The sequence below is a fragment of the Papaver somniferum genome, unplaced genomic scaffold (genome assembly GCF_003573695.1).
Source record: "Papaver somniferum cultivar HN1 unplaced genomic scaffold, ASM357369v1 unplaced-scaffold_99, whole genome shotgun sequence".
NCBI lineage: Eukaryota > Viridiplantae > Streptophyta > Magnoliopsida > Ranunculales > Papaveraceae > Papaver > Papaver somniferum.
In genome coordinates this window covers 6,289,148-6,306,365 of record NW_020653081.1, presented here as the reverse complement: position 1 = coordinate 6,306,365, position 17,218 = coordinate 6,289,148, and the positions used below count along the sequence as shown (strand labels likewise).

The 17,218-nt window shown below is 35.6% G+C and overlaps 1 protein-coding gene across 1 annotated transcript; it reads left to right on the top strand.

Annotated features, from left to right (window-relative positions):
• Positions 1 to 217: 217 nt before the first annotated feature.
• LOC113346370 (glutamate receptor 2.9-like) lies at positions 218 to 5,138 on the top strand. The gene is made up of 7 exons (XM_026589911.1): positions 218 to 434; positions 1,048 to 1,260; positions 1,799 to 2,674; positions 2,800 to 3,122; positions 3,268 to 3,586; positions 3,873 to 4,279; positions 4,371 to 5,138. The coding sequence occupies exons 1-7, from the start codon at positions 218 to 220 to the stop codon at positions 5,016 to 5,018; spliced, it is 3,003 nt and encodes a 1,000-aa protein (XP_026445696.1). The 3' UTR covers positions 5,019 to 5,138.
• The last annotated feature ends 12,080 nt before the right edge of the window (positions 5,139 to 17,218 follow it).

Here is a 17,218-nt window from a genome sequence, read left to right as displayed (position 1 = left end):
GGTGAGAAACTAGTAGCTTTCAAATACGGAGGAGGCTCTTTGGAGGAGATCAATAGTTTCCAACTGCAGTTCTTCTGGTATTGATGGGGATCCCAAAGCTCCTAAACCTGTGCTTGGGTGTAAGGTGGAAAAGCGTTTATAAGCATTTACAATCCTTTAAGAAGAATTGCATTCTTCAGGCTGGAGAAGGGAACACCATTTGTTTTTGGCAGGATCAATGGGCGGGTTATCAACTCTCTTCTCAAACATCTACTCTATTATCTCTACAAAGAAGTGGACTATTGGTAATTGTGCTGCAACTCTGCAAGGAGGTGAATCCCGGAACTTAGGCTTGGATAGACGCCTTCTGCAGACTCGAGTAGATGAGGTATGTTCTCTACTAACTCGTTTCTATATGGGTGGTAATTCAATCAACTGGAATATGGATAAGTCCGGTATCTTTTTTTCGGTTAGGTCATGTTATGCTCACATGGAAAATGAACTTGTTGGCTCTGCTGTAAGGAGGGGAGTCAGTCGACCACCTCTAGTCTCATTGCCTAAATTCTGCCAACGTATGGAAACACTGTCCCAGTGAATGCATCGTTCAATGCCTTCACTATGACTCTAAGTACATATGATTTAACTAGATAGTGAGATAATTTGCGCGTAAAAACATCTTAGTCAGTGTTTAAATTTGATGCTAATTCGGACTTGACTAATCAACAGTAGACTAGTCAAATAAAGAAGAATTTTTGGACATTAACATTCATGACCCACTGGCCAAAATTTGGATTCTAGAAACAACAGAATTTGCGTATCTCAATTGATATTTCTGAAGAAAATTCTTCATTTCTTTGGGTGGAATTGATCCAACAAATTCTTTATTTCTGAACAATTGCAGCTACTTGTGTAAATGGATCGATAAGTTGGCATTGAAAATCATCAACAGTTCAAGAGATTTTTTATACATGAACTTTTTGATGACTGGAAACATGAAAACCTCAACTCAGAAAGGTTATCAACTTGGTACTCTTTTACTATTGTTCTTCTTTGATTTCCATTTTTTAGGAGGTCACGGGATAACGGTGATGGCTCATGAAGATGCAAAAGAAGTTGAGGAATTTAAAGTTGGAGTGGTTCTGGATTTGGATGTACCCGAGGTTAAGGTCTGCATAACTTCCATGGAGATGGCTCGCTCTGACGTCAATGCATCTCGTAAGAGAAAATTGGTTTTTTATTATCAGGATTCTAAAGAAGATATCGTAGATGCAGCTTCCGCTGGTACGTATACAGTTATGATTACAAGGAAAATGCAATGAATATAGCAGTTTTTCTTGTTTTACTCTTGGAACATTTTGATACCACAAACAAAGAAGTTCAATATTTTCACTATTCTCTCCTAGAGAAAGGAACATATTTCAAAGGAACAACACTTAAAACAGGCGAGCATATTTTAGTGGGATGGAATGCTAGCTAGTTGCCATAAGAAAAAAGGTCACTCTTACTCTGTTTAACTTTAAAACTTAAACATTAATTGAGCAAGTTGCAAAATTAAGGCCCAGGCAATTTTGGAGTTTGTTTTCTTATTCTATAAAGCCAAAAATTTCCACGTGATTATTCCTTGCGGTCCGAGGTCTGTTCTATGATCATTCTCCACCTTTAGAAATTTGGATGATTCTAGGAAAATCGTCTATAAAACAACAACAAAACGGTCCTCCTCTTTTATACAGGGATGCACATTAACTTTCCCCTTATTGAGAATCTGAGATATGTATGACTAATGATTCAGTGTTTTAATTTTATTGATGGCATTTGGCAGCTATAGATCTGATAACAAATAAACGAGTGCAAGCTATCATTGGACCAACAACATCAGCACAAACTGTTTTCATGATGCACCTTGGAGACAGATTTCAAGTTCCAGTTATTTCTTTCAGTGCAACAAGTCCTTCAATTTCGCTGGTTCAAAATCCTTACTTCGTTCGCACAACACTAAACGATTCGTCTCAAGTGAATGCTATTGCTGCCATTATTAAAGCTTTTGGATGTAGAGAAGCTGTATCTCTTTACGCAGATACCGAATATGGGAAAGGTATTATTCCATATTTGGTGGACGAGCTTCAAAATGTCAACACCAGAGTTCCTTATAGGAGTGTATTTACGAGTTCAGCTACCAATGAGCAAATAGGCGATGAACTTAACAGATTAATAAGAATGCAAACTAGAATATTCATTGTGCATATGACCACGCCACTCGGAGTCCGTATTTTTGCTAAAGCCAGAGAAATTGGTATGATGACTAAAGGGTACTCTTGGATAATCACGGATGGATTGGGCGATTACTTATGCACATTTAATTCTTCTGTTCTTGGTTCAATGGAAGGAGTAATAGGTATAAGACCCTATGTTCCAGAATCGAGAAGGCTAAACTCATTTAGTGTTAGATGGAAAAAAAGGTTTCAAAAAGAGAATCCAGAAGATATGGACAGGAAATTAGATATGTTTGGCATATGGGCATATGACACAGTTGGGGCATTAGCCAGCGCAGTTGAGAAACTTGGAAGTCTTAATCCTAAATTCAACAAGGGAAATCTAACAGCTTTAGATTCAAGCGATGTGGAGAGAATGGGCGTTTCGCAAATAGGCCCTGAACTATTGGGAAAAATTTCAAATATCACACTCAAAGACGCCATGAGTGGGAAATTTAAGATCGTCAATGGGCAGTTGCAGTATAATACCTTTCAAATAGTGAATGTCTTTGGAAATGGGTTTAGACAAATTGGAATATGGAAGCCTTCAGATGGAATTGTAATTTATAAGGTACAAATAAAAGCACAACCACAGATAAAGATAACTTAGGCACTATTATATGGCCCGGAGATGCAAAGTCAGCTCCGAAAGGTTGGGAAATCCCAACAAACGAGAGTAAGTTACAAATTGGGGTTCCAGTAAAAAATGGTTTTACTGAATTCCTGAAAGCAACACAAAATTCAAGTGATGTCACTGGTTACAGCGTGGAAGTGTTTAAAGCTGCAATAGATAGTTTGAACTATAGGGTACCCTATGAATTTATTCCATATCTTATTAATAATAAGAGCAAACCAGGAAGTTACGATGATCTTCTACATGCAGTGCCTGATCAGGTTAGTTGGTTGTTTATTTTAAGTGCTCTAGATGAATTTTCTGCATGTAGGATTGTGGAGAGACTATGGACTCCCTCGACCATAATATTGTCTTTCTTTTCTTCTTTTTATTCTTTTATATGCATATGCATATCTTCTTGTGCAGAAATTTGATGCTGCGGTTGGAGATATTACTATCACAGCCAATCGGTCAGAGTATGTCGATTTTACATTACCGTATAATGAAGGTGGGGTATCAATGGTTGTGCTAACAAAACAAGATATGAGTAAGAATGCTTGGATATTCCTCAAGCCATTAGAGTGGAAACTTTGGGTAACAACAGGTGCTTTCTTTCTTATCATTGGTGCTGCCATTTGGATTCTCGAACACAGAGTGAACCGGGAGTTCAGAGGAGGGCCTCATTCTGCTTACCAGTTGGGCACAATGCTTTCATTCACCATCTCCACACTCGTTTTTGCTCAGAGTAATTAATGAACTTTCAATATTCGTTCGATTTACTTTACACACGACCTATACATATTAGATATTCTTCTATCCTGTCTGCAAGTTCATCTCTCGGTATGGCTGTGCATACTCGCACTAGGCGAATGTTAAATTCATACTAGTGCTTGAATCATGTAGGTAAGTAGAATTAGAAAAGATACCATGTAGTTGTTCGTGCTAAAATAGTCTGGTATAGACTGCACGGTAACGCCCTTCTCTGATTCAAAATTCTCATCGTTAAAAGAATTAATTTAACTGTCTTGCAGAGGAAAGGGTGCTAAGCACTTTCGGTAGGATTGTTATGGGAATATGGCTTTTTGTCGTGTTAATTCTCACACAAAGTTATACAGCTAATTTGGCATCCATGTTGACAATAAAGCGACTTGAGCCAACCTACACGGACGTTAAGGAACTTATCCGAAATGGGTACAATGTAGGTTATCAAGAAGGTTCATTTGTGTTGGACAAGTTAAAGGGAATGAAATTTCATGAGTCACATTTGAAAACTTACGAAACTCCTGATGAATTTGACAAGCTTTTCTCCATGGAGCCAAGTAAGGGTGGTATTGTGGCTGCTTTTGAGGAACTCCCTTACATCGAACTCCTCCTTGCAAAATATTGCGATAAATACATGAAGGTTGGCGAAATCTATCCAAATGACGGATGGTCGTTTGTAAGTCTCTGCCATATCTTTTCCTTGAATGTAATACTACAAATTTGGTTGGTAGTTGGTACTAACTTACGTGAATATATGAACTTTACAGGTCTTTCCGAAAGGTTCCCCTTTAGGTCCTGATATTTCGAGAAAAATTCTACAATTAAGAGAGGATGGTGCAACAAAAAGGTTCAAAGATGCTGCTTTTAGTTCTGGGAGCACCTCAAATAGATATTGTCCAGACATTGACCCTTTGGGTTCCTCAACTAGTCTCAAACTAGACAGCTTCCGGGTCCTTTTCTGGCTCACAGGAGGCTTTGTAGTTTTCGCAATTTTTGTGTTCTTTGTTATGTTCTTGTGGGAAAACAGACAAATTTTGGTCGAGTCCAACACTGCAGTTTCACGAAAATTCGTCCATTTGCTGAACGAGTTCTATAAATATGACGAGAAGCGCTTGATCACGTATTTTGAATACCAACATGTGCGTAAAGATCAAAACAAAGCTGTTGTTCATGCGTCTGATACTAATGGCTTACGCGAAGCTGCACGCGGATATTTACCTAGTGAAGGTGTTGTTGTGCATCAAGATTTCGGCTTGGTCTGTAGTGGAGATCATGGAGCAGATGGTGACAGTATTTCAGATGAAGGTGTTGATCCCTTTTTGCATAATATTGTAGATGGTGGAGATCAACCTACTCCAGGGGATGCCAATCTACATCAAATCCAATTATCTGAAATTCCTCATCGTAAACCTTAGAACAATGCCTTGATTTTGAAGATCAAGAATATTATTGAAAGTAGTTTAGTCAAGTCAATTAATTGACTTGACTTCTGTTAGATATTCTGTTAAACTGTAACTGCTGTTATAACAGCCGTGTCTGGCTATTCCTACATCTTATTCTCTTGTACTTAAGTAGAGTTTGTTCTCTGTCTCTCTCATCTTGAATAAACATCTTTTTACCAGTACTTCACACGGTATCATTCGGTTCTCGATCCTGGACTGATTTTTTTTACAACATCTTCTCAATCAATCAATCAAACCCTACCTGCAAATACTTTTCTTAATAATCTTTCAGGCACAAATTTCTTTTTGAATCAACATCTTTTATAATACCTATTTCGTTCTTCTCACAAAATTCTTATTAGTGATTGTTAATGTCAGTAATTGTCTATACAAGAAGAAAGAAGATGTCTTCCACTGCTCAAGATGGTACTTCTTTACCCTTTTCATTACCTTTTTTCGAATATAGCTAATTTTGTTTATCAAAACTGGATTCTAGAAATTTTTTTGTATGGAGGGATCAGTTCGATTCAATTTTAATTAAATTGATTTGTATGGTCACGTTACTGGTGATGACCAAAAAACTGTTAGGGAAATTATTGTAGATGGTGTTAATTCAATTAATCCTCAATGGGTTTTGTGGAGAAAGTTAGATTGTTTTGTGGTTAGTTGTTTAAACGCAACTTTCACTCCTTCTGTTTCTGGAGATGTTTTGGGGCTTACATCAGCAAGAGAAATTTGGGTATTTCTTGATACTAGTTTTAGAAAATAATTTATGGCTAGGAAAGCCATGCTAAGGAATCAATTGCATAATTTCAAGAACGGAAATCTTACTATTCTGGTATGCCTACAAAATATCAAGACTATAGCTGACAAATTAGTTGTTATAGGTGAAAAAGAGAATGAATCTGATTTGGTTATGCATGCATGTGTTGAATGGATTAGGCAGGGAATTTGATAATTTTGTCATTGCTGCACAAAATAGAGAACATCCTTTTACTTTTGCAGAGCTCAACCCAAGATTGTTGAATCATGAACAGTGGCTTGTTGCTCAACATCAAGACACTCAAAGTATGTTTGATAGTCAGAATCCTTCTGCTTTCTATGGTAAGAACAATACTGGGGTAACAATTTTTCTGGGAATAACAAGAATAAATACAAAGGTCCAGGGAATTTTAAGAGTTCCACAAATATGAAGAGTACTAATCAAGAAGGGTCTTCTAGTAGTACAAATGGTTTTGTGAGAAGGGATTGTTCTCAAGTGGAGTGTCAGATTTATAGGAAGAAAGGACATTATGCAAGTCGATGCCATTTTAGGTATCATCCTCCAACTGTAATTGCTAATTCTACTAATTCTGGTCATATTGCTACTGTAGAAAATGTAGAACAAGGAGCAGCTTCTAGTCTTTTTCTGGAGCTCAGGAATTTGCTGGTTTTTCTGCCTATTCTGCTAGTACTTCCAATCCACAGTGGATCTCTGATTCAGGTGCTACAGCTCACATGACCGGTGATGATACTTTACTTCAATATACTTCTAATTACAAAGGCAAGGATCATGTGCATATTGGAGATGGTAAGTCCTTATTTATAATATCTACTGCAAGTTCTGTTATTCAACCATCTGACACTAGGTTTAAGCTCAACAATATTTTATTAGTACCAGCAATGAAGCATAATCTCCTTTCTGTTGCACAAGTTACACATGATAATTCTTATTATTTCAAGTTTTATCCTTATGGTTATGAAATAAGGGATTTAACAACAGATGGCTCAGGGAAAAATGGTTAATAATTTGTATCCCATTAGTCATATTGTGCCTAGACATTTTTCTTTTGTCTCTAATGTAGTTGCTTCTCCTACTATATGCATAATAGACTAGGTCATCCATCTTTTCATATTATTCATAAATTGTCTTCTCAAAAACAGATTGTCTTAGCTTCAAATCCTTCTCTTTCTTTGTGTCATCCTTGTCAACTTGCTAATAAGAGCAAGAAATTATCTTTCCAGTTGTCCCCTTCACATGCTGATACACCACTTTCTCTTATTCATTGTGATGTGTAGGGTCCTACAATTTATTATTTCAATGGTTATAAATATTATATAGTTTTTATTGATGATTTTAGTAGGTTTCATTGGATTTATCCAATGGAACTGAAGTCTGATGCTGTTAAATTTTTTTCTCATTTTAAAACTCTGACTGAAAATCAATTTTCGACAAAAATAAAGGCTTTTCAAGTTGATGGGGCTTCTGAGTTAGTTAAAGGGCCTTTTAAGGTTTTACTTGAATCCAGTGGTATTCTTATTCGTATTCATGTCCTAAAAACCCAGAACAAAATGGCCTTGCTGAGAGAAAGCATAGGCACATAATTGAAATGGGAAATAATCTTTTGTTTCATGCTTCTTGTCCTAAAGAGTATTGGTATGATGCTCTTTTAACAACATCTTATATCTTATAAGTAGAACTCCTACAAAAATATTGGATTATAAATCTCCTTTTGAAGTATTATTTGGTCTTGCTCCTGATTATAGTTTTCTTAAAACCTTCGGTGTTGTTTGCTATCCTTGTCTTTCTCATTCAAGAGCTGATAAATTGTCTCCTAAATCTGTCAGATGTATCTTTATTGGTTATAGTATTTTACATAAAGGTTATAAATGCTACAATCCTACAACCAAAAAGTTGCATATTTCAAGAAATATAATGTTTGATGAATCTCAATTTTATTTTACTCATTCTACTTCTGATTTTACTCCTATAACAGGATCTGATTCATGTCTTGCTTTTAAACTCCTTCTCTTTCTGAGACTCTTCCTGCTAGTTCTGTTGTCACCAGGTCTCAAACTGGAATTGTTAAGTCAAAATAATTTCCAGATCATGTATCTTTTTCTTCTGTTAAGCATCATTTATCTCGTTCTCATACTGCATTGTTAACCACTATTACTGAGCCTAAGTCTTTTAAGACGGCTATTCAAGATCCTAAGTGGCAAGTGTCTATGAAAGAAGAACATGATGCTTTAGAACATAATGAAACTTGAGAAAAAGTGCCACCGGAACCTCATATGAACATCTTAGGTTGCAAATGGGTATATAAGATTAAACATAAGTCTGATGGTATTATAGATAAATTTAAGTCAAGGCTAGTTGTAAAAGGATGTAATCAACAAGATGGGGTGGATTTTAGTGAAACCTTCAGTCCAGTGGTGAAGTGTACAACTGTCAGAGTGGTTCTTTGTATGGCTTTGAATCATAATTGACAAATTAGGCAATTAGATGTTAGTATTGCGTTCTTACATGGTTTTTTTAATGAAGATGTTTATATGATTCAGCCACCAGGTTTTGTAGATTCGGTTCATCCTAACTATGATTATCATCTTAAGAAGAGTTTATATGGGCTGAAACAAGCACCAAGGGCTTGGTTTCATAGATTCAGTTCATTTTTAAAATTCTGTATTTAAGAAATCAATTTCTGATAATTCAATGTTTGTCTTTATTAATAACAAGGACATAATTGTATTATTAGTTTATGTGATGATATTCTTTTAACTGGTAATTCTCCATCTATGTTGGATTCCTTTATTGCTTCTCTGAAAACTGAATTTGCTACGAAAGAGTTAGGAAATTTGGGATATTTTTTGGGTATTGAAGCTGTTCGAGATTCAGATACACTTGTTCTTACTCAATGAAGTATACACTGGAGTTGTTGGAGAAAGCCAAAATGTTAGATAGTAAGCCCCGTGATACACCAGTTGTTAAAGGTTCAAGAGTGTCGATTCATGATGGTGACTTATTAGCAAATGCTTCTGAGTATAGGTCTATAGTAGGCGGTTTACAATATTTGACTGTTACCAGACCAGACATTTGCTTTGGTGTTAATTATGTGTCTCAGTTTATGCATGCACCCACAAATGTGCATTTGCAACTTGTTAAAAGGATTTTGAGATATTTGAAGGGTACACTTGGATTAGGTATTACATTAAGAAAGGGTGATTTGCAAAATTTGAGAGCATATACAGATTCAGATTGGGAAGGATGCCCTGATACAAGGAGGTCCACATCAGGATATGCAGTTTTTCTGGGTTCTAGTTTGATATCTTGGTCTTCAAAGAAACATCCAACTGTTTCTAAATCATCAACAAAAGCTGAATATAAATGCTTGTTTGTGGCATCAGCTGAACTTAAATGGCTTTCTTCTTTACTGTCTGAGTTACATATTCCTCTAAAGTGTTCTGCAATGCTTTTTTGTGATAATACCAGTGCTCTTGCTTTAGCATCTAACCCAATCTTTCATGCCAGGACAAAGCATATAGAGCTGCAATATCATTCTGTCAGAGAGCTAGTTGAGGATGGTTTTATTCAGTTACATCATGTTGCTTCTAAAGACCAGTTGGAAGATTTATTCACAAAGGGACTTTCTCATCCAACTTTTTCCAGATTGTTGTTGCAGTTGTTAGGATCTACTACAACTACTTCTACTTCTGGAGTTTCAGCTACTTCTTCTTTACAATAGTTTTTTACAGTTTTAATAGTGTCTAGTCTTCTGTTATTTTTTTTTTCTCTTTTCTTTTCTTTTTCAACTTTTATGTTTTCTGTCGGCATCAGTTTGCTGGGAATATTGGAAGTAGTTTAGTCAAGTCAACTTAATTGACTTGACTTCTATTAGATATTCTGTTAAACTGTAACTGCTGTTATGACAGCTGTGTCTGGCCATTCCTACAACTTCTTTTCTTGTACTTCAACAGAGTTTATTCTCTGTCTCTCTCATCTTGAATAAATATCTTTTTACCAGTATTTTACAAATATCATTACTATTTGTTTAAATGGACTATTTGGTTGTTTTATGTAAATCATATTGGCAAAGAAAATGGTGTAAGAGAGTTTTTATAACCACCATCTGAAAATAAAATACTTAAGTCCCCACTCCAATGAAAATACGTAAGTGTAAAAAATAGCTAGTCATTTTAGATGAAAGACCTGAGAAATCATTTTCATAAGCTAAACTTAAATAAACACCACAAAGTTGAAACTAGTTTAAACTTTGATCGAGGATATCATTTGCTTGGCACCAAGGGTGAAAGAAATATGGGGGTGCTCAGAGTCCATCCTTTGAGATGCCATCCTCGAAGGCTCGAGCGGTAGAGTCACGATACAATTTTCAGATAACGCAGCGGTTTTTCTTAACTTAGCAAAATTCATATCACAATGACATATTTTACGTCTTGGAGCAAGCTCGAAAATGCATATTTTGTTTCCTAAGATTCGTATCACAAAATAAAGTGTGGATAAATATTCAGTCCAATTCCAAAATTTTAAATCACAAATACAGATTAACCAGGGGCAGAGCTAAGGGTCGACTAACCCTGGCTCTGGTCCCCTTAAAATCATTAAAACTATAGTTAGTCTAACTTATATTTCATATTCCTTAAATTTCTTTTTTAGGGCGATTCCTATGGAATGAACATTTTGCTCTCACTATGGACTCAACAAATATGAAAAACGGATGGCCGAACCAACAAGAGTAAATCCGCGTAGATTGTGGTAACTCGATAGCGGGTGAATATCAAACGCCAATGGATACATCTAACGACTGCAAAGCCCTATCATCCAATGGTTAGGAATTTTAAACCCTATAAATACTCTTTATTTCAACTCCAAATTCACACATTCTACACCTCTATACCCTACTCACTCAAAAATCATATTCAAGAATGTCTCCTAGAGTATCTCTTAGAGTTTGAGGTTGTAGATTAACTCTAGAAGAGAATTTACCTATTTGTAGAGCTTTTGTTTTTCACACAAGATATGCTATCAATAAGAATGTAGTTGATTCGATGTTGTGTCTCTGGGAGAAAGTTTTTAGAATGTTCGTCACAGAAACAGGGAACATGGCTAATCGTGAGGCTACAGGATTGTCACATCGTTTTAGTGTAATTAGTCGAGAGGTATCGGAATTCCTAGGTCTACTAGTGCACAATCACAAAAATAAATTGAACGGTGAAGTTGTAGATGAAGTGGAACCAAGAACACTACCGATGTGGGCAGTATCTCATGGTATACCTTTTTCCTTCCAAGCTTGTTTCAACATTCTTAGAGAGGTCAACAAATTCAACCCCTTCGACATCTTAGGGATTCCAGAAGGCGGCTATTGAAGAGAATGTTAATTGAGTATTATGTAGTAGTGGATTTAATCTAACGTATTTGCTTTAATATGATGTAGTTGGTTTAACCCAATGTAGTATGTTTTTATTATAGGAAAGGTTTAAATTAGTTATGATATTGATGGTGCAAATGCAGAAATTTTGATTTGATTAGATAAACATAACACAGCATAACACCAAACTAAAACATAAATCAAAATAAAACGATGGTGAATCAATTTAGTTCACTTTGATAAGAAACACCTTGGACATTTCCAAAAGTGCTTTCCATATATGCCTTCTTTTGTAGATGTGTAAAAATGCATAAAAGTCTTGCAACCGGGCTTTGGACATCCACTGGTTCTCTGTCGATAATGTTTATATTTGTGATATCCATCTCCATAATACTTGATGTGTGGTAACTTGTTCTTCAATTTGGCTTTAATTTTGAAATTTCTGCACAGCATTGTAAACTTTTCTTTTTCTTCTTTAACCTTTATAGCATCATCTAGCATATGTGGTTCCTCTGGACAGTTGGGATCTTGACATTGCAAATACCTGAGATTTTATGGCTGTAATTTAATCACAATTCTGATGCGTAAACAACCTTCATGTGGACACTTTGAATATATCCAAGGGTATTGCATCAGAAAACATGATTTAATCCCTCTTTTGCTTCAACACATAATATTTGCGTCGCTTTGCTTTTAGAAAACATGATGGATGTTGTTGGATGAGAATGATTTATGTTGGTTGGGTTGAGAAACAAAATTAGTATAGTATTTATAAGGAAAAAAACGAGTTGTTGGTAATACATGTGGTAGTTTTGGTAAATCCATGTGGTTTTACTTTGGCCGGCAACGACTACGTTTCCAAGGGATCTAATTTCTTACCCTACAAATTTAACTCTTCCCATCTTCATATTCACATCTTCTTCTTTCTTTGTAACTTTTAATCTCTCAGTCTATTAAAAAATGTCTGCTAGAATTTGTGGTCCTAAATTTAGTCAAGAGAAGGATTTAGCTATATGCGAAGCCTACGTTTTTCATAAGGGAGAAAATGTTCTGCGAAATCAAGACATGTCGGACGCGTCTTTTTGGCAGAACATTTTCACAATTTTTGTCTCACAAACAGGGAACCCCGAAAACCGAGATTCTCGTGGTTTGTATCTTCGCTTTTAATTCAATTAATCGTGATATCACGCCATTCTTTGATCGTGTAAGGGAAACTGATCGAGAAAAATTTGTCGGGTGTAACTGAAGTGATCCAAACAACTCTGGATAATTGGGAGGAAGCTATGGAAAATCTTTATCTTTACAAAGCTTGTTTCAACATTCTTAAAAATGGTTCATCTCAATTCACTACATCATAAGGGGTCTCCCTATCTTTACTATGGAAGAAGATGTTACTCTTCTTCGATGTTGGATATATGTATAACGAAAAATATGAACAATGACCATTTCAAGGAAAGAGTGTTGCAAAGGTTTGTGGCGTTGTCAAATGAATATATAAGAAACAGTAAGAGCCTAGAATTAAGATTTTCATTCATTACTAATGATGTAAAATATTATAAAGAAGTTTTATGGATGGTTCACCGTAGTAATTCTGGATTTTCCAACAAAAAACTGGTGAGTATATCTTAATACCTTTGTCCTTATTGAGCTACTGCATCATAGTTTGATCAAAATCATATTTGACGTAACTTGTTGTTTATCTGTTTTTCATAAAACTACAGGTCAAGCAAAGTTTATTGAAGAAAACAGTAGAAAGTTTAAGCATTTTGAGTGTTATGAACTCTATAAGGTTCATGTCGTTGGATTTGATGTAGTATGATGTTATTGTTGTCGTTATGAATTTAATTACTATATATGCAATGTAACAGGTATCGCTTAATATAAAACGAAAGTCTAATTTAAGGTCTAAAAATTTTCATTAATTAATATTACTGCCACTTATTTTATAAGATATAAACTTAGACAATAACAAGAACTAAACTAACAACTTCAATAAAAATCAATTACAATCTTTGGTCTTCTTTTTATCTGCTTTTGACGTATCTTCCATTCAAAGCGCTCATGAACTGTTTCCCCTTTGTTTTTGAATTTTTTGCTGTTAACTTTTAAAACCAGAGTTTTCTTTGCCTTTTAGCGGAATATTTTCTTGGATTAACTTCTAAAACTTGCACTTCCCTTTTATTTTTTTCAATCTTTTTAAAACTTCCACATATCTTAGAAACATCACTTCAAGTTTTGCATCCTATGAGAGAGGATCCATAATTAGTCATCATTGCTCTTCAAACTAAGACATTACCATCAGAAATAGCGGAATAACATAGTGGTCTTTGGGCGAAGATGGCTTTCGGTCGAGTGCACTTCTCTCATCTTGCAAAAAAGTTTTATAGCCTTTTCAGACATTTGAAATTGATTAGTAGAGAAAATTCAAGACAAGTGAATTTTGGTATGAGTGGTGTATTTGAAGATGGTAGTAATTTATAGTGGTAAAAATATGACAATTTTTTACTTTTGAAAAAGTTTCCGTTGGCGGGTGATCTTCGCCCGTCAGCGGACTGTCTACGTCCATGCCGTTTCGCTGAAACTGCCAGTGGATTTACTTCACCCACACGTGTCTCGATGTTCCACTCAGTGCTTTTACCACAGTGAAAATTGCAATTTGTCCAGCCACCAGGCTGATTAAATTTTTGAGTTTACCAATTGCCATAGGAATTTTCCTTAGCCCGGAGCCAGAATTAAAAATGAGAGGGTATAGGTTGTATAAGAATATCAAGTCCACCTTACCGCTAATATAGATGCACAGTTTTTTTAACCGCGATAATTAATATTTATAGACACTACCAAGGTAAATATAGATTGTATAAGAATATCAAATTTTAGTATATATATATATATATATATAATGAACATACACAATGCTAAAATTGGAAAGCTCATTTTTGGACTAGTCTAATGTTTGGAAGAAATGGTTTCCTCCACAAAATAATGAAGAAAAGACTGATGATTGTATTACAATGTAAAGTATTAGTGTGGCAAGAGTAACACATCATTGGATCTTCATTTACCAGTGTTCACCTTTTTTCCTGATAGTCTCTTTAATCTTTCAAATCATGCGTTAAACTTAGCTCATGATCAAGTTTCATGCCTATGTTAATCTTTTCATTATCTGATATTTAGTTTAAACTATATTTCATAAGATCTTTTATCATGCATTTTCTCCCGTCATTTTCGAAATTCCTCTTCTAATGTAATGCTAATTCTTTCAGGGCCTCATTTATTCATCAAATCATGGGAAGCATTCAATATTGGACTTTATACTCTAATATTTAACTTCTTCTCTCTTTATGGTTTTTACCAATACCAGTTTTGTCATCTCAGTTTGCAACAGTATTGCAAGCCATCAACCGTATGATGGATTATCACAGTTTATTCCAGTATTGCTCTCTCTATCATGTATATGATTTAAATGGTATTATCAAGGATTCCATGAGGAGTTTACAAGAAACGATTCAACCCAGTAAATCAGAATTTTTAAAATTCAAAATCATATACTTTCCCCCTTTACCTTCATGCAATTTCAGGATTCTTAGTCTCATACCGAACCTTCCTCAATCTATCATCAAATTTCCAATCACTCGGAATTCTGCTCATTATTTGTGGAATATTTTCTTTACTATTTTAAAAGATAAAATTATCTTTTCTGTAACTAATTTTGGTTACTCGAGTTGTCAAAGTTATCTTTATAACCAAAAAGAGTTGAAACCTATTCTCACTTCCTCTATCTCCAATTTTTTCACAATAACTAAGAAGTCTTTGCAAACAAAAACCGCCTCATCTTCAAACTCTCAAATATCAACAATCACTGGAAAGATGCAAAATGATCAAATCCGAGATTTATGTGCTAGACATATGAGAAGAGCAGTTGGTACTAAGACTGATATAAACCAAGCTGTGGATGAATGGAGTACAACTCTGATAGGTAAATTATTCTCAAAAGATCCCGTTGAAACCGATTGATTTAAGATTTAATGGGGGTTGTAGTAGTAGTGGTAAGGATGGTTCGAACTCTCGGACTTGTGAAGGTGAAGGATTTTTAGATTTATAAAAATTATATACAAAAATATTGACAAATTGGTAGAGAGGTACTGGGACTAGGATTCCGCCAAATTCATTTCTTAAGGTTAAAATAATAATTCTTTTATCAATAATAGCTCGAAAAATATATTAAATATATCGACTCTAATTTATTGCCAAGATAGATTCTCAAAATATTAGGTGTAAATGTTAAGCATGGGACATCAAATCATCTAAGCTAAGCATGACCCATCAAATCAAATCACAACTAATTAATTTAAATCATAATTTCAATTAAAATTAATGCAAAAGTCATGAAAAGAATTAAATATAATTACCCAAGTGTGAAATAAGGCTTCCTCCATCGCCCCAGTGTTGGGGTTTAGCTCCTCATATTAATCATAATCTCAAAATACATGTATAAATCTCAAAAGTTGATTAAAGGGAGTAAAACAATTGAACAGAAAAATCGCAACAGAAATAACTGTTGCAAAGGCGCTGTTCAACCGTTACAAAAGGAACGATAAAAAGCTGAAGTGTCGTTGTCGCGCGTTGTAACTACGACTGTCAATAAACGACGGTTCTTGCAAGTCTGTTCTTCGTGTTCTTCATCTTCATCACGAACAGCAGCAGCAACAGAGAGAATTGGTGATTCTTCCTCTGCAGCTTCCTCTCTTCTCCTCCCCACTCTCGACCCCCTCTCTAGTAGACCCAAAGAGCCTATTTATACCCAACAACAGCTCCAAATCTCGCCAATAACTCCAATATAATTCTTCATTATGCGGGCAGTCAATAACAATATTTTCCGAATATTTTCTTACCGAACTTGGAATTTCTTGCGTAAACTTCCTCCCTCCACGCTCCAAATCGATTCTTCACGACCAAAAGTGATGCTCGAGCCATTCCACATCATCAGAACACGTCCATAACTCTCCGTGACGCGTGATTATCATTCTCCAGTGCATGCTTGCCCTGTTTTGAACTCGAGAATCAAAACACGTATTCCAGCCAAATTTGATCGAAACCACCACCCAAACTTTGTTCCTTATGCCAAATCACATCTTTCTGCCAATTTTCAGCGATTGAATCGCACTCTAACCCATTCATTTTGACAATCAAAATTCTGCCAGTTGAAAACTTCATTTCCCGCCAAAAACACAAATTCAAATTGTTGAAGAAGGTGCCCCTTATCCAGAGTGCTGGGGTGCGAATATCAATTGGGGTGGAAATAGTAATTTTTCTGGGTTCCTCTGGGACGCTTCCGGTGCATTTCTGGGGTGCCTACGGTACATTTCTCCGGGGTGTAAAACACTGGTTTTTGAGCCCATTTCGCCGCAAGGGCTTATTTCTCTACAATTTCCTACAAGAACACAAAATAACACAATAAGTACTTAATCGAGTCTAACAATACAGAACATTGAGAACAAAATAGACACATAAATGCATCTATCAAATACCCCCAAACTTATTATTTGCTAGTCCTCGAGCAAATTTATTCTAGAAAGGAAAATCATTTGAACCCCTAAGTGGCCTTAGTGGCGGAGTGTTGTCTCCGGAGGGTTTACCAGAGGTGTACCCACAAAACCTTTACTCCAAACCCTAGCTATATACGCATAACCTTGGAAGGCACTAAAGAACCTCATTGGTTGGCATACTTATTGTTTATGGGAGGAAGAACCCTGATGCGAATTCCAATTGCTGTACACGAGTTTGCACTCAAGCATACTAAAATTCATATAAAGTGACAGAGCTCCACTCAGATAGTTGCACTATGGACATCATATTCGGAGTCAAACTAATCATTTGGATAGAAAACCGAGATGGAAATAGAAAAATGTAGATGGTTTTGATGTTAACCAAATGATCGATGTTTCACATATCTGTCTGAAGGCCACTGCCAGAATGAACCTATCCTAATGGACTGAGATACCGGTCTGACTAATATCAACACGACTGACA

Bases quoted from the DNA above. Each gene is read 5' to 3' on its own strand.
- LOC113346370 (XM_026589911.1), top strand. From the start codon at position 218: ATGGGCGGGTTATCAACTCTCTTCTCAAACATCTACTCTATTATCTCT. The intron at 435-1,047 runs GTATCTTTTTTT...TCCATTTTTTAG, and splicing joins CTGGAATATGGATAAGTCCG to GAGGTCACGGGATAACGGTG. The intron at 4,280-4,370 runs GTAAGTCTCTGC...TGAACTTTACAG, and splicing joins CAAATGACGGATGGTCGTTT to GTCTTTCCGAAAGGTTCCCC.